Source organism: Geotrypetes seraphini, chromosome 9, assembly GCF_902459505.1.
Source record: "Geotrypetes seraphini chromosome 9, aGeoSer1.1, whole genome shotgun sequence".
Taxonomy (NCBI): domain Eukaryota; kingdom Metazoa; phylum Chordata; class Amphibia; order Gymnophiona; family Dermophiidae; genus Geotrypetes; species Geotrypetes seraphini.
Genome location: NC_047092.1, coordinates 186,510,681 through 186,534,991, shown reverse-complemented (window position 1 = coordinate 186,534,991; position 24,311 = coordinate 186,510,681). Strand labels below are relative to the sequence as shown.

The following is a 24,311-nucleotide window of genomic DNA, read 5'->3' as shown; positions in this document are numbered from 1 at the left end:
TCTCCCTAGATCCATCAGCACATCTCCCTCTCCCTCCCTCAGCCCAGCAGCACCTCTCCATCTCAGCTCCCCTCACCCAGATCCAGCAGGGGATAGAAAGGGTTGTTACTGGCCCTGTGGCTAGACGAGGGATGGGTGGCTGCTAGATCCAGTGGAGGGCGAGGGGAGGGGGGCTAAGAGAGATAGTGCTGGGGGAAAAGGAAGAAGAGCTGCTCGGTGCTGCAGTAGATGATGCGAGCATTGGGTGATGAGACTTAATTTGGGGCTCTGTCCCTAGCTGATCTCCGGGTCTCTGAGCATATATTTTTTTCATAAAAATTATAGGCCCCCTTTTATTATGCTGTGTTAGGATTCCTATGAGCGTCAGTGCTTTTACCGCCATCGCTGGCACTAAAAAGACCCCTATTGTTGTGTGATAAAAAGGGGCCACAGTAAAAACCCATTTATTTCAACCTATATTGATTCTGTGTGAAAGGGACGTCAGAAAGCTTATGCTTCTGATTCTACTCCTATACAGTATACTTTTTCCCTTTACATGGTTGAGAGTATTTTCTCTCTGTTTGTTTTTTGTTTTTTTTGACATAGTAAGTAATTTAGAGAAATAAAACCTGAGTGTTTTTTTTTAGTTTGTTTGCTGTAAAAGTCTTTTTCGAGCATTGCACAATATTTAGAGTTACCAGATGGCTTCAAGGTAATATATAGAAATAAAAGATTGGAGGTAAAGTCCAGATGTCTCAGTCTGTCTTCCTTTTTCTGGTCACCCTACACAATATGGTGAGATTTCTTTGAGAAGCACTCTTCCAGTTGAAATTCCATTGGGAATGCCTCTTTACATTCAGTGAAATATATTAGTGAATGGTTATGAGTTTTTGATTTGGTGAACCCTGGTTATTCTTATTCTGAAATTAAGGTCATGTTATGCCTTCATAAAATAGGGAAGCTTTGATACAAGTGTCCTTTAATAAGATTACAGGCCACCACCGGCTTTTATCTGACAACGTTAGAAAGTTTTAACTTATAATAATGTGGAAGCTTTTGAAGTTGATAATTTGTACTACATCTCGAGAGATTCCAAGGTTATGGCAAATGAAGGTGAAATGGATAAAATGGTGTCACCTGATAGTTTGAATGTTTCGCAGTTTCTAGAATCATCTAAAGATATAATAGATAAACGTGCAACTCTTCTTGTGACTTTTAAGACAGAGTTGGAAAAACATGCTATTTTAAAATTGTATTTTGCGAAAAAACAGGAAATGTTTTGTGGCCAACGGGTGATAATTTTTCCTGACGTCGCTAGACAAACTCAGTTTAAAAGGAAGCAGTTCCTTCAGCTAAAGCCTAAGGTTTTGGCAGTTGGAGCTACTTTCTTTTTGAAATTTCCATGCAAATGCCTCATATCGTATGGAAGTGATAAATATGTGTTTTATGATCCAGTCCAGTTAGAAGACTTTGTTAAACAGAAACCTTTGTTGAAAGTTTAGTTACTATTACTGATTTTATTTTTGGAGGACGATGTATATAAATATAAATGCCATTTTGCCTGTCTTTAGATGGTAGATTGATGGATTTGATTCTTTTTTCTTTCCTTTCCTTTTTTTAAAAAAAAGGTACTGGCGACCATGATAATGTGGACTAAGACACGGTTGATAATTGCCTAAGTTTTTTATGTTCTCTATATTGAGTTTGTTGTGGTCATTCATGAATATTTGTTATTAATGTATTGTAACAAATAACCAAATAAAGAATTAAAAAAAAAAAAAAAGAAAGTTTTAACTTGGACTGGCGAGATAAATGCCCCAATCCTCATTGTTCCTATGAGCTTTGGAGCATTTACCCCACCTGCTCTACCAGAGCTTGATAAAAGAAGCCCCACTTCTCTAGGGTGACTCTTCCTTACAAGAGGCAGGAGTAAAGACTTTGTAGCCTGAAAGCAAATGCCTGTCACACACTGAACATCCCCATTTGTTTTTTTCTCACAGAATTTTGCTCTTGAGGTCAAAGTATATTGTGAATCAAGGTTAGTTTCAGTGCTACTCTCAGAGAGAAAAGTGCCCAGACTAGTGTTGGCTAGTTTCCTAAAAACAGAAAATATAGGGGGACATTTTTTTTTATATTATGTCCAAATCCGAGTTTGGACGTTTTGCAGAACATGCACAAAAATCCAGTAGCGAACCTGACCATTTTTGAAACAGAAATACATCCTTTTGATTCGAAAATGTCCATCTCTCAGAAGTGCTTGTCCTCAGTGCATCTATCTTTTTGAACCATTTTCAAAAAAGCACAAAACAAGCCATTGGGATGTGGGAGGGGGGCCAGCCTTCGTAGTAGACTGGCCAGACAGACATCTACCTTAGGAGGCACTGCAGGGAACTTCAATAAAAAGGCCCAGGTACACGTCTCACCATAAGCCCCTTATAATGAATGGTGAACCCTCCAAACCACACCCCAAAACCTAGTGGACCCAACTGTATCCCACAATAGCATCCTTCCCTTTGCCCTGACATCGTTCCCAGAAGAGAAGTCAAAGAGAGCACCAAAGTAAACAAGTTAGGGGGGAAAGCAAGGGGTGCGGTGGGATTTGGGGACAGAGAGAGGGAGGGGTGCCGTGCCCTTAGAAAGGCTGCACCTGGGGCGCACCGCACCCTCCTTCCTACACCACTGTGCACTGGGTGGATTTTGGACAGCTCATATATTCTACCATATGTAGTAGTAATTAGTGGGATATGGGCCTGAGTTCCCATCTCTATACTTCGCTACACTGTCCACTAGGTTACTCCAGGAACATCTGAAGGTATTATTCACAGTCAGGTATATACCGTTTCATTCATTTCTGAGAAGGGTAGGAGGGGAACAGTGGCCAATGGGAGAGTGTGTGTGGGGTCTTAAGAATAGCATTACTGGGTTAGACCAATGGTCCATCAAGCCCAGTAGCCTGTTCTCACGGTAGACAATCCAGGTCCCTAGTACCTGGCCAAAACCCAAGGAGTAGCAACATTCCATTATCTCAGAGTAAGCAAGATTCCGGAACCCCAAAGAGTATCAACATTCTATGCGGAATCCCCAAAGAGTAGCAACATTCCATTATGTCAGAGTAAGCAAGATTCTGGAACCCCAAAGAGAGCAACATTCCATGCAGAATCCTCAAAGAGTAGCAACATTCCATACCACTGAGCCAGGGCAAGCAGTAGCTTCCCCCATGTCTTTCTCAATAACAGACTACAGACTTTTCCTCCAGGAACTTGTCCAAACCTTTCTTAAAAACAGCTACGCTATCCGCTCTTACCACAACCTCTTGCAATGCGTTCCAGAGCTTAACTATTCTCCAAGTGAAAAAAAATTCCTCCTATTGGTTTTAAAACTATTTCCTTGTAACCATTGATTGTCTCCTAGTCTTTGTAATTTTTAACAGTCATCTGGTCAATTTGGGTACCTTATTTTTTTTATTTATTTTTGTTAACATTTATTCATTGTTCCAAATTCTGCCCTGGACGTTTTCTAAAATTTTTGATTATTAAGAAAAATGTCTAACTCATAAGCCTGCTCTAATTCCATCCAAACCACATGTCCAACATGCCCCATTCAGATTTAAATGCAATGCAGATAACCACCCTAGAAATAAGTCTGTGAAATGGGTTTTGAAAATAGCCAATTGGAAGAGTTTGGCAAGAAAAACTTCCTTCTGCCCCTTTATGCCATATTTGGGTGCTTTTCTTTTTTGAAAATGAGCCCCGTAATCTCTTATAAAGCCATTTCTAGCATTTCTACTTGTTAGAGAAAGATGCCAAAATCTAAATAAAATGTTTGAGCCTTGAGCGGTGTGGCTGAGGTTCAGAAGATTTTAAAAAGTTTTTGTCTTGAGGTATTCGGTTGGTGAAAGTCTGTAAAATTTCTCTGAACATACAGTATTGAAAGTAGTTTTCTGTGACTCTTCACCAGAGGCTGAACTGCCAGCTTCTAAATGCAAAATGTTGCCAGTTTTATTACTTAAATATTTGGCTAGTGAATAAAAACAGTATTTTCAGAGTGTTCATGGAATGACTTTGTTTTGTATTTTTACATTTTTCAACGATTTTGGAGAAATTGTTACAATGTTTGACCCTCATTCATTTACTTACATAAATAAAATTCTTATAAATATTTCTTTATAAACAGTATAAATAGCTTTCCAACATAAATACACTGATGCATGGCATGAATTTGCAAGACGCAGTGGCACAGCTGGTTCATCAGTCTCTGACACCTGGTTCCTGGCGTTCTGAATACAGCAATCTGACAGCTTCAAGAAAATAAAGTACAACCAAAACTTGTAAGCAACGGCAACACATCTCCTCATACCGGCAATTAAAAGGGTTTCTTTATTTCAGCTGGCTGATGTTTGATGGGATATTAAGGAGGAGGCGAGCTGTAGCTGTCTCTGAAAAACCATTGTCTATGTTATAACCCTGAAACGAAGAAAGAAAAACAGAGGTTAATATTGCCCTCATTCTTTGATCTCCGATGCAGTCTTCAGTCTCTCTCTCCCCCTCCCCGAACTCCCCAGCAGCACATAAGGATGGATAATTCACTTCCCTTTATCACCTGGAAACAGACCCAGCACATCACTCTCTAACTTATTTACAAAATAAAAATCCATCCAGGCAATAGTGATCAAATAAAGAACTCCGGTATACAACGGCTCTGACCCTGACAAGAATCCATAAGTCTGGTCAGTTCTCTCTTTGGTTATCTGCTCTTTCCGCTTTATCCAGTGTTATGGACTGGGAGTTTACTTCTGTCCCTCTTTGCATGGAAGCAAAATCCTTATAGATGCCTCTAGTGCAGGGGTGTCAAAGTCCCTCCTCAAGGGCCGCAATCCTGTCGGGTTTTCAGGATTTCCCCAATGAATATGCATGAGATCTATTTGCATGCACTGCTAATAGATCTCGGCCCTGGAGGAGGGACTTTGACACCCCTGCTCTAGTGCAAAGACATTGGAACAGCATTTGACCCCTGTTTATATAAGAACATAAGTACTGCCATCTCCGGATCAGACCTTCGGTCCATCAAGCCCGCTGATCCGCACACGCAGAGGCCCAGCCAGGAGTACACCTGGCGTAATTTTAGTCACCCATATCTCTCTATGCCTCTCATAAGGAAATGTGCATGTAGTTTGCTTTTAAATCCTAGAACGGTGGATTCCGCAATAACCTCCTCTGGGAGAGCATTCCAGGTGTCCACCACTCATTGCGTGAAGCAGAACTTCCTGATATTTGTCCTGGACTTGTCCCCCCCTTAGCTTCAGTCCATGTCCTCTTGTCCGTGTCACATTGGACATTGCAAATAATTTTTTTTCCTGCTCTATTTTGTCGATTCCTTTCAGTATTTTGAAAGTCTCGATCATATCCCCTCGCAGCCTCCTTTTTTTAAGGGAGAACAATCCCAGTCTCTTAAGTCATTCCTCGTATTCCAAGTTCTCTATAATATTTTACCTGATTGTTGTTGTTGTCTGGGTGGACAGAACTGACATTTCAGCCATCATGCTCTGGTTTTCCTCAGGGTCTGCTGCCACAGCCGATGGTTGAAGCATCAGTTCTTCCTACCCAGACATGGACAACTGCACCAATCATGTACTGCCTATCATAAAGTCTAAGCGGTTTACAAAATAAAATTAAAAATAATTGATTATAAAAGGAGAGTTAAAACCAGAACCAAGTATAAACAACAAAAATCTGAAAAAGGGAGGAGGAAATAAGATTACATTGTTATAAAAAAATAAATAAAAAAATAAAGGGAAGGAAGAAAAGAAGAGGGGAAAAACATTTTTTTTTTTTACTATCGACGAAGAGGCCCTCTTATATATTGAATGTGTCTTTGAACAGAAACATTTTAAGAAATGATTTGAATTTTGGTACATGGTCTTCTTGTTTGAGATGATTTGGAAGGGCATTCCATAAGGTTGGTGCAACAACCGAAAAAATAGTTGTAAACAATATGGCGAATTGACGGGATGGAGAGAAGATTATGTTGATACCAGCAATGGAAGCCTAAGAGAAAATATATTACCTAACCACATCACAAACCACAAGAGGAGAAACCCTCTGCAAAGGTGCTACAATACATGAGCTTCTGTAAAGGTGATATAATACATTAGCTTCTGTAGAGATGTTACCATAAGGAGTTGGGAGGTGTTATAATACTGAAATACACAGTTATTAATACCGGCATGGTTATGCCATAATCCATCATCATACTTATATGCACATGTTTATACCACATGTAATACTTGGCTTCCTATTGCAGCTAAATACACTATACGCTTTTTACATCCCTCTTAAGGAGGTTGGCCATTTCAACTACATAGAATCTGTTTACAAGCATCCCTGAAAGTTCTAGTTTCCTTTCTCTGTCAACTTCATAATTCAAAGCCCCAGTGTTTTGAAGTTGATGTTAAATCTTAACCTCTATTATTCTTTATCCCAGTCTTGCTAGTTTTTAGGTATGTCGATATTAAATAAAATTATTTTTTGTCCTCTGTTTTTTTTCTTTCTAGGATTCTGGGCTCTCTAGAGAAAAGCCTTACGTACAGTGCTGCATCTCTCCAGTAGCACTACAGAAATTAGTAATAGCAGGATTTAAATATTACTCAGTTCCTCACACACCTAAACCAGGAAATATGTCAGATTTGCTGCTAGCAGAGGGCTGTGAGCAGTTATACACAAGCAGTAAAGCAAATTATATTAAAAATGGAGTTTAAGAACCCTGTGGTTACTCTATCGAGGTGATATTTTGTAATCTACTATAAATACACGTTGTATAAAAACAGGAAGTAAAGAAACTGTAACAGACTGGACTGACATCAGACTAAAACACTGCTTCTCAACTCAGTGCTCAGATCACACCAAGCCAGTCAGTTTTGCAGAATGCCCATGAATATGCATGAGATACATTTGCATACAATGGAGGTAGGGCATTTAAATTTATCTCCTACATATTCATTGTGGATACAAAAACCTAACTAGTTAGGTGTGTCCCGAGGATTAGCTTGAGAACCCCTGAGCCAAGGAAATGATTTACAGTTTTTAAGGAAGTCCATCTCAGTCATCATGCAACAGTGACACCCAGTGTCCAAGCCTGGTGGGTACATGTCCCATGGGCCACAGAGCACTGAGGACTTTTGATGGGGGGAGGGCTGCAGATGAGGGAAAATTCCTGGATGTCATCTGTTAAAGACGTGTTCCTTAGAAGCAGGTGAGGACAGCAAAGAGCCATTTAATCTCTGCCCAATGGGCAAGAGAAAACATGAAAAGTGTCTGGTATCATTTTCAGAACACTGCCAATTTACTTAAGAGAGGAAAGAGTTCTAGACAAATTTAAGAGCAAACTTAAGGGCTTCCTTTTTAAAGATGCTTTTAGTGATTAACTGAATTTCTTATGTTTTTAATCTCTCCTTAAATTACAATTAATTTCTTCCCCTTTTCCCAATGTGTTATTAACCTTAATTGTTTCTTTTATATTCAATTGTATTTCTTCCTGTAACTTTCCCATTGTTTGATCTTGTATGTAAAAATAGTCTTGTTAGTCATGTTTTATTATGTTATGTATTTAATGATATTTTAATATGTTTAGTAATAATTTTGTTAGTCATGTATGTTTCCCTTGACTTTGTTAGTTTTAGCTGTACATCGCTTAGAATTTGGAATAGGCGATTAATCAAATCTTATAATAAACTTAGAAACAATACTAGCAGAGGGAAGGCAATATCCAAGGAATTAACTCAGTTACCTATTATAAATTGTGCCCCATTTCAGTCCTTTGCTGGCACAACTAATTTACATTCTTACCACCTTGACTTCTAATGTGAGTGCAGCCAGAGAATGACAAAAGGAAATTTACCTTAGCACCACTAGGTGGCAGTGGTCTAACATCCCAAATTGGTCATGGCACCTATTCGGTCCAGTTTCGTCCCAAAGCAGCCCTTTGAGGATGATCCCTTCTTGCTGCTGTTGGTGCTTTTCCGTTTCTTGATGTTGGGATAATTGTTCAACGCTCGGGCCCAAGTTCTTTGTGACCTGGAGTCGATGTGCAGGTCCCTCAGTAGCCGTGACTGGGACTTCAGGCTTCCAACCTTGTTGCTTCTCTCTCTAGAGGCCAAGTATTCAGCAAGCTCTTTATCCAGGATACTGCGCAGCGACTGCAGGAGAAGACAGAAGAAACGCCCACAAATCCCACATATTAGAGAATGTGAAAATGAACAACAACAAAAAAATCTGCTACAAGTTCTGTTTCTGGCAATTTCTTGTCTCCCCCATTAAAGAGCAAAGTAAAAGGAATCCATAAACCTTATCCATGTGTTTCAGTTTGTTTAGTTATGTTTGTCTTATTTATTTACTGTTATTCTCCTTCCCTTCTTATTTTTTTTTTTTATTGCAAGCCACTTAGATTTTAAATTTAAATTTTTATGTTTGCAGAATATTTAATAAATTAAATTAAACCAGACAGAAGCTGAGATGACCCTCCTGAGAGAAGAAGTGGTATCTCAGCAAATGCTCCTTCCTTGATTGCATTTCTTGCTCTTGCATGAGATGACGCAAATCTTAAAACATCCCCCCTCTGCCATCTGTTGGCATTTCATGCCTATGAAGGAATTCAGCGCTCATCTCTCGATGTCACCATCCTCCGACAGAGGCTGTTTCTAACTCAGGATCAGATCTTTCTTATGCACGTAAAAATGATCACTAGTCATGCCTAACATCACATAGATTTCAGCCTCGTGCCTTGTACAAGTGGGGGTGACCCTCCTAAGCAGCGTCTTTTCAGGAGATCCACTCTTTGACCAATCTTAATTCCTCTGCTGCTTTATTTCTTTATTAATATGTCAGATTCCTTATTTCATTAAATCATGAACCATGCTCTTGTGATGCTACAAGTTTTCTACTTGGGCTAGTTCTTAGAAAATAGAGGCTCCCCAAACCTTTATGAGAGCTGCTTTCCTCCTCTCCCTGAGTTGCTATCTCTCCCTCTGCACAGCCCAGAGCTCTGGAAATATCAAAGGCCATTTGGAAGAACTAGGATTGTCTTCTTCAAAAATGGAAAACTGACTTTTTGTTTTCAGAGAAGAGGTGTTAAATTGTGAGGACTGATGCATGATGGCTATTTTGCATTAACAAGAAGATGCCTTTGCTCTTGAGAGAAGGTGGGAACAGGGATGGAGAGATAGACAATTATAGGGCGAGACCCTGTTCCTGTAGAGCCCGCTGAGAACCCAGGATCCCATTCCACCCCACAGAAGCAGCTTACAGCAAACAAGGAGATGGACTATGGATCAAGTCTGCAGTTGTTTTGTGCAGGGGAGAGGGAGGTGATGCTCAGGGAACTGCAGCTTAGGGTTTTTCTTGTAGAAAAAAAAAAGACAAGTAGAAATGAGGCTTCGGGGTAATGAAAGCTAGAAAAACAGGCACTTCACAAGCAAGTTAATCCTTTATTGTGTGCAATATTAATCTCAAAGGAGAGGAGCTTCTCTTGTACATGGTATGTGCTGATTTATCCAATAATCCTAGCAAAATAGTCCCTCAAGTTTTACAGAGTACTTTGTCTGTGACCTGGGAATACTCAGATTGCAAATGCAGCGAGAATAAATATCAGTAAAAGAGTGACCCAGGATCTCAGTCCCCTCATTCCCTTCTTATATTCCCCTGCTTGTAATTAACTTAAAAACCCAAATCAACTAGTTGAGCAGTTTGTGAGTGCCTACCTTCTGTTGGGATGTCGGTTTTGCCTCCAGACTTATGCAAAGTGCAGCCAGCAAAAGTCCACAAGCCAGAAAGTGCACGACCTGCATTCTGGGTTCCCCAATAGTACTGATGCTGCTGGAGCTAACAAAGAGACAGATAAAGCCCGGAGTGGAAGAACTGGAAGTTGGCAGCTGCTTGTTTAGAAGGGTTTCTGAACTTCCTTCTCTCTGGGAAGTACAGGAGTTTGTCAGGCTCCCGGCTCTTTTCAGTCATTTTTATAACCCAACCTGGTGATGTCACCCAAACACTTGGGTCCAATCCTGCTCCACTCTCCGCCTTTCTTGACTGCAGGAGCAGTAGAAAGAAGGATTTTTTTTTTTTTACTTCAGATAAATTACATTAGAATTAAGATGAAGATCTAATAGTGTTTAGCTATTTTTCTGGCTCACGTTCCTGAAAACCTTATTTTTCAGGCTGGGGTTTCCTCTGGTGTGTGTTTTGGGGAGCATCCATGTGACAAGATTTAGGGGCTGTTTGCCAGAGTTCCCCTGAAGTGAGTCCTGGAAGTCTGAGATAAAGAAAGAGAAAACTCCTTCTAGTAAAGACTGGAAACCCATCTGGTCTCTCTCTGACGTGTTCTAGCCCACTCCCCACTTGCTCTCTTTTCGTTGGATTTGACGTGGGGTTTCTGTTCTACATCTCTCTCTGTCCTTGACATCTCCACTCCCCCCTCCCATGGTGCCCCCTCCAGCGTTGCCACTTAGACTCTCTTACATAAAGGATCTGAGATGCAGAGAAGCGGACCCTGAAATCTGCTTCCAACATGAAATCCTGAGAAAAGAATCTAATTTCAAATTCAGTGCAGAGTAATGACTTTGGCTGAGGCTCCCAGCAGAAGATGATTGATTGGGGCATTTCATCACCTGGGGGAGGGGGAACTAGCATTTGTACTTGGTGCTGACCCTAAAGAAATTGCATGAATGTGGTGGCGTGTTTTTGTGACAGAAGAACAGAGACCCTTCCTGGATGGGTCACTCTGCTCATTCCTCACCTCAATCACCCTGAAAATATGTTACCCCCTAATTATGTTTGTCTGCAGCACTATTTTCTATTCCACATTATGTGAGAATGCATCAAAAAGCAAATTTAAGAAAAAAAAAGTGTGAATGAGAGGATTTTTGAACTGCTCAGTGTTTCATCCAGAGTTGTTTTTAGCCTTTGAACCATGAGCCTTTGTATCAGGACCTTTAGGGACCCCTGAGGAAGACAGTTTTGTCGAAACATGGACCATGTTGGGTCCATAGTCCCCAATGATTTGGGTCCTAGGCATTTCTCATGTGGATTATTGAACTGTACTTTTAATAAAGTCTGCATCTTGAATATAATCTTCTCCACAGCGTTTTTATTTTTGCAAAAAAAGAAAACACAGGCTCCAGGTGCCCCATGAACGCCTACTCCGGAAACTGAAGAACCATGGGGTGGAAGGAGACGTACATAGATGGATCAGAAACTGGTTGGCGGGTAGGAAACAGAGGGTAGGAGTGAAGGGACACTACTCGGACTGGAGGAGGGTCACGAGTGGTATCACGCAGGGCTCAGTGCTCGGGCCGCTACTATTTAATATATTCATAAATGATCTAGAATCAGGGACGAAGTGTGAGATAATAAAATTTGCAGACGACAACAAACTATTTAGTGGAGCTTGGACTAAAGAGGACTGCGAAGAATTGCAAAGGGACTTGAACAAACTAGGAGAATGGGCGACGAGACGGCAGATGACGTTCAATGTTGAGAAATGTAAAGTATTACATGTGGGAAGCAGAAACCCGAGGTACAACTATATGATGGGAGGGATGTTAGTGAAAGAGAGAACCCAAGAAAGGGACTTGGGGGTAATGGTGGACATGACAATGAAGCCGATGGCACAGTGCGCAGCGGCCGCTAAGAGAGCGAATAGAATGCTAGGTATAATCAAGAAGGGTATTACTACCAGAGCGAAAGAAGTTATCCTGCCATTGTATTGGGTGATGGTGCGCCCGCATCTGGAGTACTGCGCCCAATTTTGGTCGCCGTACCTTAAGAAAGACATGGCATTACTAGAGAGGGTTCAGAGGAGAGCGACACGTCTGATAAAAGGGATGGAAAACCTTTCATACGCTGAGAGATTGAAGAAACTGGGTCTCTTTTCCCTGGAGAAGAGGAGACTTAGAGGAGATATGATAGATCATGAAGGGAATAGAGAGAGTAGAGAGGGACAGATTCTTCAAACTTTCGAAAAATAAAAGAACAAGAGGGCATTCGGAAAAGTTGAAAGGGGACAGATTCAAAACAAATGCTAGGAGGTTCTTCTTTACCCAACGTGTGGTGGACACCTGGAATGCGCTTCCAGAGGGTGTAATAGGGCAAAGTACGGTACTGGGGTTCAAGAAAGGATTGGACAATTTCCTGCTGGAAAAGGGGATAGAGGGGTAGAGATAGAGGATTACTGCACAGGTCCTGGACCTGTTGGGCCGCCGCGTGAGCGGACTGCTGGGCGCGATGGACCTCAGGTCTGACCCAGCGGAGGCATTGCTTATGTTCTTATGTTATGTTAGCTAATTTCCCACTCATAAAAAAAAAATCAACAGACACTAAATGCACAAATGCCTGGGAGAAGAAATGAAAGTTCAATATTCAAACTCAAATATTCAGTGTTCTATTGAAATACCACCATAGCATCTGAATTAGAGAATGACATGGGGACAAATTTGTCCCCATCCCCGCAGGAAATCAATTTCCCTGTCCCGTCCCTGCAAGTTTTGTCACTGTCCCTGCCCCTGCCCCATTCCTGTCAGCTCTGTCTTAACCGCACAAGCCTTGAACACTTATGATTTTAAAATGTTTGAGGTTTGTGCAGATGAGGACAGAGCTTGCAGGAATGGGGCAGGGACAGGAAAAGAACTTGTGGGGATGGGATGGGATAATGAGTTCCCGCGGGGATGGGGAAAAATTTGTCCCGGTGTTATTCTCTAATCTGAATATACAGTGCAGGCACTATATGAATATCAGCACTTAGGGTCAGATTGGCTGGGATGGACCCATGTGCCTAAGGCCCCGCCCACAGGAGGGGCCTAAGGCTACTGGGCTGATTCCAGTTGGCCCAGGTGCCTCAGGCCCTACCTGTGGGCGGGGTTTGAGGTGCCTGGGACAATCAGACCCTAAGGCCCGCCATTCTGAGGCTGGCGGGCCTGCTGCCTGGATGGGCTTGGGATCCATCCGTCCGTCCAACTTTTTAACAGGTACGGAGGTGTCGGGGTGGGGGAGTTGCAGGTCAGCGGGTGGGGGGAGGTGTTTGGCGGGTCAATCGGGGGTTGGGGGGGTCGTGGGCAGGCTGCATCGGGGCAGGAGGGCCTGGAATCCCTCCTGCCCGGATCTTAGTGGGGGTGGGGGTGGCTTGGGCTCCCTCCTGCCCAATCGTAGTCTAGGGGGGTGTCGCCAAGCAGGAAGGCTTGGGCTCCCTCCTGCCCGATTGTTGTCGAAGGGAGTGGGGGTGTTGCTGGGCAGGAGGGATTGGGCTCCCTCCTGCCTGATCGTAGTCGAGGGGGGAGGTGTCGCTGGCTGTTCAGGGCAGGAAACTTTTTTGTTTTTTTGTAATGGGCCCAGATGCTGTGTGTGTGTTACACACACACACAATATCTGCCCCAATTTAAAAAAGCCCCTCCCCCAGCCAATGATGGCCCTCCCTGAAATTCTCCCAAAGAACCAGCATCGGGGACTGAACCTTCCCAGTGCCAGTGAAAATTGGCAGGAGAGATGCCCACTCTCTGATGCCTTGCCAACCCCACCAAACACCAGCAATAACTTGTAGGAGGGATGCCCACTCCTTCCTGCCTTGCCTTGGGAGGGGCCTTAGGAGTCTGAGACAATCAGGGCCTTAGGACACTCCCTGTGCATCACGTGATGCACTGAGGAGGGGAAGGCCCATCATTTTGGATAGGTGGGCCTCAGAGCTGGAGGGACTGAACCTCCCTCCTGCTCTCCTCACACAAAGGTACTGGGGGAGGGGTCAGGGGAGTATCCTTTGGCAGAAGGAAGTGGATATCCCTCCTGACTTTTGGGGGGGATCGGGGAGGGGTAGATATGGGGGGTGGCACCTGGCATGGGGGGGATCCATTGGCAGGTGGGAGTGGGCATACCTCCTGCCGAAAAACACACAATGAGTCATTCTGTGCATCGGGTTGGCAAATGTGATTATTGCTACAACAGACAAAACTGGTTTAGCGACGATCGCTGCTGTTAGCGCATATAAGCCCCAATGTGAATCAAAGTTCGGATGCTCTGAATATTTCTTCTCTATTCCTTCTTCCCTGTAACGATCGCGGCAGGAGAGATGCCCAGTCTAAAACCCTGTTCGATTATTGGTACTTGGACGATCGGTCTTTTTGATCGTCCAAGTGCCAATTTAGGCAGGTTTTTATACGCATTTTTTTTTAATGTACCTCATAATATACAGGTAACAGGTTACAATTTGCCATAGTTACAGTACAAGTTTTTATCCTAGCTCGACACATACTAGGGATAACATAAGAACATAAGCAGTGCCTCTGATGGGTCAGACCAGAGGTCCATCGTGCCCAGCAGTCTGCTCACACGGTGGCCCATCAGGTCCAGGACCTGTATAGTAATCCTCGATCTATACCCTTCTATCCCCTTTTCCTTCAGGAAATCATCCAATCCCTTCTTGAACCCCAATACCGTACTCTGTCCTATCACACCCTCTGGAAGCATATTCCAAGTATCCACCACCCTTTGGATGAAGAAGAACTTCCTAGCATTGGTTCTGAATTTGTTCCTTCTTAATTTTTCAAAATGCCCTCTCGTTCTTATAGTTTTCGAAAGTTTGAAGAATCTGTCCCTCTCCACTTTCTCTATGCCCTTCATGATCTTGTAAGTCTCTATCATGTCCCTTCTAAGTCTCTGCTTTTCCAGGGAAAACAGCCCCAGTTTCTCTAATCTTTCAGTATATGAAAGGTTTTCCATACCTTTTATCAATTGTGTCGCTCTTTTCTGAACCCTCTCGAGTACCGCCATATCCTTCTTAAGGTACGGCGGCCAATATTGGACGCAGTACTCCAGATGCGGGCGCACCATCGCCCGATACAATGGCAGGATCTAATACCAATATCCATAATATAGTTTACAGGTTAAATGTCATAGTTACAGTGCAAGATTTTTTAATACAAGTTTTTATTGTATGCAACACATACCGAGAATCTTATATCAATATACATTTCTTTATAATCTGTCGGTCGAAGGCGGGGGAATTAGGTGAATTTATAAGACTTCCAGGGAATTTGATGTAACTCACCTTCAATAAAATCCACATCTTTTCTCTCCATTACTGGATAAGAGGAAAGGAAGCCTCAGAGCACTGGGATAAACCCAGAAAAACTATCTCGGAATAGAAATAGCCTCCAGTTAAGATAAAAATCTGGTCTGTTGGCTGACAATTTCCGTGGGAAAAAGAAAGGGCAAACCTGTGTTATTTTTCTTCCTTGTAGGGGATTGCTGGCTGCGTGAAATCAGAACTCAGCTTTTGCAGTGGGAAAGAATAACAGCAAGGAGTAATCCTCACTTAGAATCACAAGTGTTTGCTCAAGATACAAAAGGAAATGTTCCTTCACATGAGGTAATACTGATAAGTCCACAGCACTCAGCGCTCAGCTTGCCAGGAGCTGTCAGCTGCTGTCAGGATGGGCCAGGCTCTGACCTGGCACTTCTACATGCTCTCATCACACCTGCCCGCCCTCACGTCTCACTTCCCACTTTCTTGTTTCACTTTTTGCTGGCGTATATTTTCAACAGTTTATAACTATAAAACTGATCATTCTTTGATATTAGAAACATAGAAATTGAGGGCAGAAAAGGGCCATAGCCCATCGAGTCTGCCCATACCAATGACCCACTCCCTGATTCTTACTCTCCTAGAGATCCCACATGAATATCCCATTTTCTCTTGAAATCTAACACGCTGCTGGCCTCAATCACCCGCTGAGGCAGCTCGTTCCAATGATCTACCACCCTGAAACTGATACCGTATATACTCACATATACCGAGATTTTGGGGCCAATGAAATGGCCCAAAAATGGGGGTCTTGCTTTATATTTTGGTCAGCGCTGACCTGCCCTTCTCCCGAACCTGTTTCAGGACTGCCGTGAGACCTGGTGGGCCAGTAGTGGGCTGGGACAGGAGGGATCCCTTCTGTCTCCAATCACTTTTACCTCCCTCCCCTTCCCCAGTGTACCTTTCAAATCCCTGGTGTTCTAGCTGTGGGTCGGGACAGCAGGGACTCTCTCGCCTCCTACCCAGCCAATTGTAAGAATTTTTACTTCCCTTCCCGTACCTTTAGAATCCCTGGTGGTGCAGCGGTGAACCGACATAGGAGCGACCTTCCTTCGCACCTGCCCCTACAGAACCGCTAGCTGATTGGCTGCTATTTTTGAATTGAGACCTGGTTACAATAACATGTCTTAACAGTAGCCCATGTTGATAAATTCCCTACTTAATTACGAGGGGCCACTGAAAAGTTCCCAGCCCAGCCAAGAAGAGAATGATGTGGAGCCATGAATCTTCAAGTAATTCCACACTTTTCTTGAGACTTTTTGTTTAGGAAATATAGGAAATGAAACAAAAAGTGTCAAGAAGTGTGGAATAACTTGTAAGTTTCATGGCTCCATATTATTCTCTTCTTGGTTGAACTGACAACTTTTCAGTGGCCCCCTCATAAAGAAAAAAGAAATACCTCCAGAAAGGGGGAGCATGGTGTAATGGTTAAAGCTACAGCCTCAACACCTTGAAGTTCTGGGTTGAAACCCCACACTGCTCCTTGTGTTAACATGGGTAAGTCACTTAATTCCTCCATTACACCAGGTACATTAGATAGATAGACAGATAGGGGAAAATGTTTTGAGTACCTGAATAAATTCATGTAAACTGCTCTGAACTCCCCTGGGAGAATGGTATAGAAAATTTAATAAATACATAAATTGAACAAATAAATTCAAAATCGCTGCTAAATGAAATAAAAGTGAGCCAAATACTCACACCATTGTGACATCACTGATGAGCTTGGTTCTTGTAGGTGGAATTAAACCTCATAATCAAATACAAAGAAGTCCAAAAACTGTGGCTGCTGCCAGAAGGATGCTGGGCTGTATAAAGAGAGGCGTAGCCAGTAGAAGGAAGAAGGTGTTGATGCCCCTGTACAGGTCATTGGTGAGGCTCCACTTGGAGTATTGTGTTCAGTTTTGGAGACCGTATCTGGCGAAAGACGTAAGAAGACTTGAGGCGGTCCAGAGGAGGGCGACGAAAATGATAGGAGGCTTGCGCCAGAAGACGTATGAGGAGAGACTGGAAGCCCTGAATATGTATACCCTAGAGGAAAGGAGAGACAGGGGAGATATGATTCAGACGTTCAAATACTTAAAGGGTATTAACGTAGAACAAAATCTTTTCCAGAGAAAGGAAAATGGTAAAACCAGAGGACATAATTTGAGGTTGAGGGGTGGTAGATTCAGGGGCAATGTTAGGAAATTCTACTTTACGGAGAGGGTGGTGGATGCCTGGAATGCGCTCCCGAGAGAGGTGGTGGAGAGTAAAACTGTGACTGAGTTCAAAGAAGCGTGGGATGAACACAGAAGATTTAGAATCAGAAAATAATATTAAATATTGAACTAAGGCCAGTACTGGGCAGACTTGCACGATCTGTGTCTGTATATGGCCATTTGGTGGGGGATGGGCTGGGGAGGGCTTCAGTGGCTGGGAGGGTGTAGATGGGCTGGAGTAGGTTTTAACGGAGATTTCGGCAGTTGGAACCCAAGCACAGTACCGGGTAGAGCTTTGGATTCTTGTCCAGAAATAGCTTTTACCACTTGCTCCAGCAATGAGTTCCAGAGCTTAACTGTACATTGAGTGAAAATTTTTTTTCTCCTATTTGTTTTAAATGTGCCGCTATCTACATAACTTCATGGAATGTCCCTAATGCCATTAGAATAGGTTCTCACTTGTGCCACTGAGTACTATAAGGGGTGCCCACTTACAGAATTGCCCCTTTTTTGTCTTTCTATTGTACTTCAGACAAGATCGGTGACCAAGCTGCTCCTTCCTAATACTAATTTGCGGGATATTCTATGGAACAGCCTGGGTCATATGAAGGCTGTCCAAATTGTGCCAGTAGCAGAGCTGTAGCAGTGAATATTGTCTGCTATTTTTTTTACAACCTTGGAGCTCTGCAGATCTTCAGATTGTACGTTATTTACTGCGTGATGGAAGTAAGTTGAATTCCAAAAGCTCCAGCCTCACTTTGGACCTGAATAAATGATTATTTAGCATTTGTTATTCAATATAATCTACCAGTGATAAATTATAATTGACCTTAATGATTCTAACAAACTTAAATTATATTTGAAATATTGGATTTTATAATTTTGCATATTCACTGCCTGCCATAGGCAGGATATGTCTGGAGAAGAATCACTCCTAGACTTTGTTTTTCTTTATTCACTAAAATTCGTTATGCTTCTGTCTTTGGACTTATCCCTGTAGCTCTTAATTCCTGATCTTTAGGTTTATGTGAGGAAGCAAAGGCACAGTGTTTTGTGAGCAGTTATGCTTTCCCCATCTATATCAAACTGACAAGAAGAAATTCTGATCACCAGAAATAATCTGAGATAGAAGATTGACTGACTGTGAAAGTCACTGAGACCTTATTGTAAGGTTTTTTTGGGGAATACTTTGTATTGATTATAATATTTAGAATATTTTCTGTTCCTCCTCATGTGCTTGCCTCTTCTGTGTTTTTTTCTTACTGCCACTGTTCAAACCTCCCTCCGCTCTTTTCTTTCTCTCACTTTTAACTTTTCTTCTAAATAAATCCCTGCCCTTATAAAAATAATCATGAGCTATTACATTACATTACATTAGTGACTTCTATTCTGCCTGTACCTTGCAGTTCTAAGCGGATTACATTAGAAGATGGCTGGACATTTCCAGGAAGTTACAATTTAGGGTTAGTTACATAGTAGAGGCTTTGAGGAGCAATTGAGGATAGATAGAAATAAGAGGATTGAATTTAGGGAAGTTGCAGTTTAGGGGCTGGTTACATAATTGAGTTACAAGAATGGTAGGAAGACAACGGGGAGAAGGTGAGGAGAACTCTAAAGATTAAGAGTGTTAAGAGAACTCTATAGAATTTTTGAATAGCAGAGTTTTGAGTTCTTTTCAAAATGATTTAAAGTCACTTGTTCCTGTCAGCAGGTTGGAAATAGATGGGTCCAATTTCACTGCCTGCATCGCTCGGAGGCTCTCATACATCTTCTTGCGCTAAGTACCCTTGAGTGGTGGTTAGGAGAATGGGGTCTGGATATGAGGTTTTGATTTAGGCAGTTGTGTAGGTAGGTAGGTGCAATTCTGTTTATTGCTTTGACTAATACAGTAAAATTTAAATTGAATTTGAGCTCGTATCAGTAGCCAGTGTGAGTCTAGGTAGGCATTGGTGATATGGTCAAATTTTCCAAGTAGCTATCACAGAAAAATAAAATATTTATGTTCTCTGCTGCCATCATAAATAACAGAAATTTTTTAAAATCTTCCTCAAATTAAGCCCCCCCTTTTATGAAGCCATGTTAGGCTTTATCACTGTCTGTGGTGGTATTAGCTTCAACGCGCATAAGAATTCTATGGGAGTCGAAGCTAATACCGCCATGGCCGGTGATAAAAAAATATGACCCAGATGCCAGTTGTGGGCCTTGCAGTCTTTGAGCCTCTGTGAAGGTGTGGAGTGGTTCTGTGAGGAAGTGAAAGTTAAAGTATCAGCAGTCTCTCCATGCTTCTGAGAGGGTGTGGACATCAGTCTCAACAATCTCTCTGTGCCTTTGTGAGGGTATGGGTCTGACTCTTTGCACCTAGTGGCAAATATCTTAGAAGAGCCCTATCAAATGGGATCTGGAAAGGTTGTATACTCCCTATCGATCTATCTATTAGGATTTATTTACTCATTATTGAGGAAGGACAGTGATTATGATGCAGATACATGGGAAGTGTCCTCTCATAACACTTTTACAATAAAACAGCTATTTTCTCTCTGAATCAGGAATTTATTCTTAGTGTAATTCTAACCACATGATGTTTGTGAATTATTTCAATTGGAATATGATCTAAAAACAACAGATTTTGCTGAGTAATTCTCCTACAGCTCCTAAATACTTGCTAATTAAAGTGTATCTACAGTAGCAACCTTGTACTGTGCTAAATTGTATCTCTTAAATTGTACTGTAAGTCACCTTGAACCTACTTAGGCACAGTGTGACTCATAAATTTCAGATTAGAGTCTAACATCAGTCAGAATATAGATTTCCTCAGGGCACTTTGGTATGAATTCTCCTCCTTAAATCAAGTATAGACTTGCCCTACTGGGTCAGACCAAAGCTCCTTCAAGGCTACTATCCTTCTGCCAACAGTGGCAGGTCACAAGTAACTGAAAGGATCTAAAAAAGTAACAAGATTCCATGGGATAAGTGGTGGCTACCTTAATAATGGTTTTTAAATTTTTCTCCAGGAATTTGCCCAAATCTTTTTTTTCAAAATAATTGAGAGTGCTAAACACAGTAAAAGTTTCCCTTCTTTGGACACACTGATGGAGTTTGCTCAATATTGGGAGTGCTTGGCACCCACTGACACCCAGAGTTGGTTCCTATGACCCCAGCTGGATGCCTACTTTTACCACATCCTGTGGCAACAAGTTACAGAGCTTGTAATCAGACAAATCTGATCAATTTCTTTGATTGGGTGGCCAGAGCTGGATAGAAGGAGAGTGCTAGATGTGGTGCATTTAGATTTTAGCAAAGCCTTTGACTGTGTTCCACAGACTTCTAATAAATAAATTGAATGTCCTCAGGATGGGTCCCAAAGTGACTGGCTGGGTCAAGAACTGGTTGAGTGGAAGGTAACAGAGCTTAGTGGTCAATGGAGATCGCTCTGGGGAAAGGGATGTTACCAGAGGTGTGCCTCAAGGTTGTGTTCTTTTTAACATTTTTATAACCGATATTGCTAAAGGGTTGTTGGGTAAGATTTGCCTCTTTGTGGATGATACCAAAATCTGCAATAGAGTAGATACGCCAGATGGTGTGAATAATATGAAGACCTGGCGAAGCTTGAAGAATGGTCTGAAATTCGGCAGCTAAAATTTAATGCTAAGAAATGCAAGGTCATGCATTTGAGCTGCAAAAACCAGAAGGAACGGTAGTTTAGGGGGTGAAGAACTTATGTGCATGACAGAAGAGCGGGACATGGGTGTGATTGTATCTGATGATCTTAAGGTGGCCAAACAGGTTGTAAAGGTGCCAGCGAAAGCTAGAAGGATGCTATGTTGCATAGGGAGAGGTATGACCAGTAGGAAAAAGGATGTATTGATGCCCCTGTATAATACTTTGGCGAGACCTCATTTAGAATATTGTGTACAATCCTGGAGGGAAGAACAAAACAGGGGAAAACAAATCCACAAACAAATACAGAGAAACCAAAATGGAAATGTCCAAATCAGAATGATGTGCACTAAAAAAGTGTCCTCCAACTCATCTGATAATGTGAAGATCTTTATTCTTCTATGACTCAACATGTACATGTTTCGGCCAACAGGCCTGCATGAGGAGTCTTAAGAATCACGAATGATGATATACAGAGAATAGTACCACTCAAATAGATTTGACCAAAATTCCAATGAAGAATCTTTTGGCGTGTGTATCCAACTATAGCCGACTGGTACCGAACATCTCGCTGTGAGATATCATCATTTGTGATTCTTAAGACTCCTGAGGCAGGCCTGTTGGCTGAAACATGTACATGTCGAGTCATTGAGATATAGATAACGTGACCATTTATTTTTTCATCAAAAGGGGACATCTATTAATTGTCTGTTCCGCCTCCCCATCAATTCTGACGTCGGAGAGAACGTTCTGGGCCAGCCAGTAAGCGATTGGCTGGCCCAGAACGTCGTCTCTGACGTCAGAAAGACTTCCTGTCGGGTTTAGCAGCTGTAGCGGCAGGGCAGTAAGAGCAGCAGACAGGGGGAAAGATGGTGAGGCTTGTTTTTTTTTTCGGCAGGGAGAGACAGGAAGTGATCACATGTTCTGTTGTCCCTGAGCACAGCCTCGGGACGCTGTCCCTGAAAATGGGACATTTCGGTGCCCTGAAGCTGTCTGTGGGGACAACGGGACAGGACTGAAAACGGGACGTATGGTCACCTTAGTCATAGAGGAATAAAGATCTTCACATTATCAGATGAGTTGGAGGACACTTTTTTAGTGCACATCATTCTGATTTGGACATTTCCATTTTGGTTTCTCTGTACAATCCTGGAGGCCACAGCTTCAAAAAGATATAAAAAGGATGGAGTCAGTCCAGAGGAAGGCTACTAAAATGGTGGGTGGTCTTCATCATAAGGCGGTATGGGGACAGACTTAAAGATCTCAATGTGTATACTTTGGAGGAAAAGCAATACCTACATAATAGAAATGTGCATAAGTCGAGTCTCTTTCATTTGAAAGGAAACTCTGCAATGAGAGCCATAGGCTGAAGTTAAGAGGTGATAAGCTCTGGAGTAATCTAAGGAAATATTTTTTTACAGAAAAGGTGGTGGAGACAGAGACTATCTGAATTCAAGAAAACATGGGACAAATACGTTTTTCTCTGGGTCGCCTAGTTTTGGCGCTACAAAGCCGCCTCCTCACTCCCCTCAAGCCTTTCCTCCTTTCGGTCCCGTCTTCCCGCTTCTTTTTGGAGCGCGCGCGGCCCCAAAGCGCAACGTCGTCGCTTCGCCGCCCACTCGCTCTCCCAAGGCAGCGGCGCAGCCACGCCCCCCCCAGCCCTGCGCGCGACGTCATCAGCCGGCGACGGGCAGCTTCCGGCCCGGGAGGCCGACGGGTTCAGCTCAAGCGCCCCGAGGAAAATGGCCTCGTCGGTGTGAGAGCGACGGGCGCCCCTCCCCCATGGATCCGCCGCCGCCCCCTCCCCAGAAGAATGCCTACGCCCGGCTCGTGCAGCAGCACCACAGCCCCCGCTTCAGGCTCTTCTTGAACCACATCGCCGACATCATGCACCTGCCCGAGGGCGCCCCGAAGGAGGAGCCGGACGCGGCCCCCGGCAGAGGCCCTGCGCCGGCCAGAAGGAGAGGCGAGGACGAGGCGAGGAAAGCCGGGCTGCTCATCGTGGTCGACGCCTCGGGCAGCAGAGCCGTGTTCAGCTGCGCCAACGAAGAGGAGGGCGGCCAAGGGCCACCGCGAAGGAAGAGCGCCGAGAAAGAGGGCAGGTTGGCCAAGGAGCAGCCTCGGCCCGCGGCCTTGCTCTCGAGCCCCGTTCAAGGTGAGGCCGGAGACTTCGGGGGGAAATGAGGCGCTTCCTAGCCTTCCTTCACAACCACCCCGGCTGCTTTCTCCCTATCAAATAATAATAATAACTTTATTTTATATACCGCAGTACCACAAACAGTTCAGAGCGGTTTACAGTGTAAGAGACTGTACATTTACAGCGAAGAATAATGTAGATTTACCATGCAGGAGACTGAACTAGCCCTGGTCTTAGCTGTGGATGATATCTCCTTCAATTTAGTTATCCCACTAATACCAAAGAAGGTTCAAGGTGACTGACCTTACTATCCCACTGCGGAACCTGAGCTCCCTCCATTTATTCCGCAAGCAACTAAAAACCGGGCTCTTCTCTAACATGGAATTTCTTTTTTTCCCTTACTTTTCCACTCGATTTATAAACTTATGTAATCCTTTTCCTACCCTTTCTCATTTTTAAGTTCTTGTAAACCGTGCCGAGCTCTACTTCCGTGGAGATGATGTGGTATATAAACTTAAGGTTTAGTTTAGTGATTTACAAGAAGATCTCCAGTAAATTAACATAGGAACTGTACAATAATTAAGATACATAACAATCACTTTCATCTTAACAAGTAAAGGCAGACCATTCCAAATAGATACAGCTAGATAAATAATTTTAGAATTAAACTGATGCTTTTAATATACACTTCTCCCTCCGTATTTGCGGTTTCAGCATTTACGATTTTGATTATTCACAGTTTTTAGCTTGCTGGCTCCTCCCCCCCCTCCCCAAATTACATCAGCTTGTATAGAGAAATCGCCATTTCCAAACATATACAGAGAAAAATTGCCGATTCCCAGCACTTTCTTCACCGTGTTTTGCCTCTCCTTCAGGAACAGGCCAGGTCTCCCACCATGTTATTCATGGTTTCATCATATTCACAATGGTTTTTAATAGAAAACAGCAAATAACATATGAAAAAGTTAGTCACGGTTTTTCTGTATTTGCGGTTTTGTTAATCCCCTTTCACAGCGAATACGGAGGGAGCAGTGTATACCCCTTACAGAGGGAAATTGCTGTAGAAATGAGTTGTCTATCCTAAATGGAAAAAAAAAAAAAACCCAAATGAGAAAAAAGGAGAGTTGGATATTCACTGGAGCTGAGTTGGCAAATATGATGAATTGGACATGCGGTCTAAAAAGTAAAACAGGGTTTCACAGGTAGCCAATGTAGTTTATAAA

General features: G+C 42.8%; 2 protein-coding genes across 2 annotated transcripts in view; one reads left to right on the top strand and one right to left on the bottom strand.

Moving 5' to 3' along the window:
- Nucleotides 1-4,014: 4,014 nt before the first annotated feature.
- On the bottom strand, nucleotides 4,015-9,946 carry NPPC (natriuretic peptide C). The gene is made up of 3 exons (XM_033959139.1): nucleotides 9,731-9,946; nucleotides 7,873-8,170; nucleotides 4,015-4,442 (listed from the first exon to the last, which is right to left on the bottom strand). Exons 1-2 carry the CDS (start codon nucleotides 9,815-9,817, stop codon nucleotides 7,898-7,900), a joined length of 360 nt encoding a protein of 119 aa, XP_033815030.1. The 5' UTR covers nucleotides 9,818-9,946; the 3' UTR covers nucleotides 4,015-4,442; nucleotides 7,873-7,897.
- A 12,667-nt stretch (nucleotides 9,947-22,613) lies between these two features.
- DIS3L2 (DIS3 like 3'-5' exoribonuclease 2) overlaps nucleotides 22,614-24,311 on the top strand; it is a 285,986-nt gene continuing 284,288 nt past the window's right edge. Inside the window, exon 1 of the mRNA XM_033958227.1 lies at nucleotides 22,614-23,106. Within this exon, the coding sequence (XP_033814118.1) occupies nucleotides 22,734-23,106 (373 nt within the window). The 5' untranslated portion in view covers nucleotides 22,614-22,733. The remainder of the gene's footprint in view (nucleotides 23,107-24,311) is intronic.

Bases quoted from the DNA above. Each gene is read 5' to 3' on its own strand.
- NPPC (XM_033959139.1), bottom strand. From the start codon at position 9,817: ATGCAGGTCGTGCACTTTCTGGCTTGTGGACTTTTGCTGGCTGCACTT. The intron at 8,171-9,730 runs GTAGGCACTCAC...CTTCTCCTGCAG, and splicing joins AACCGACATCCCAACAGAAG to TCGCTGCGCAGTATCCTGGA.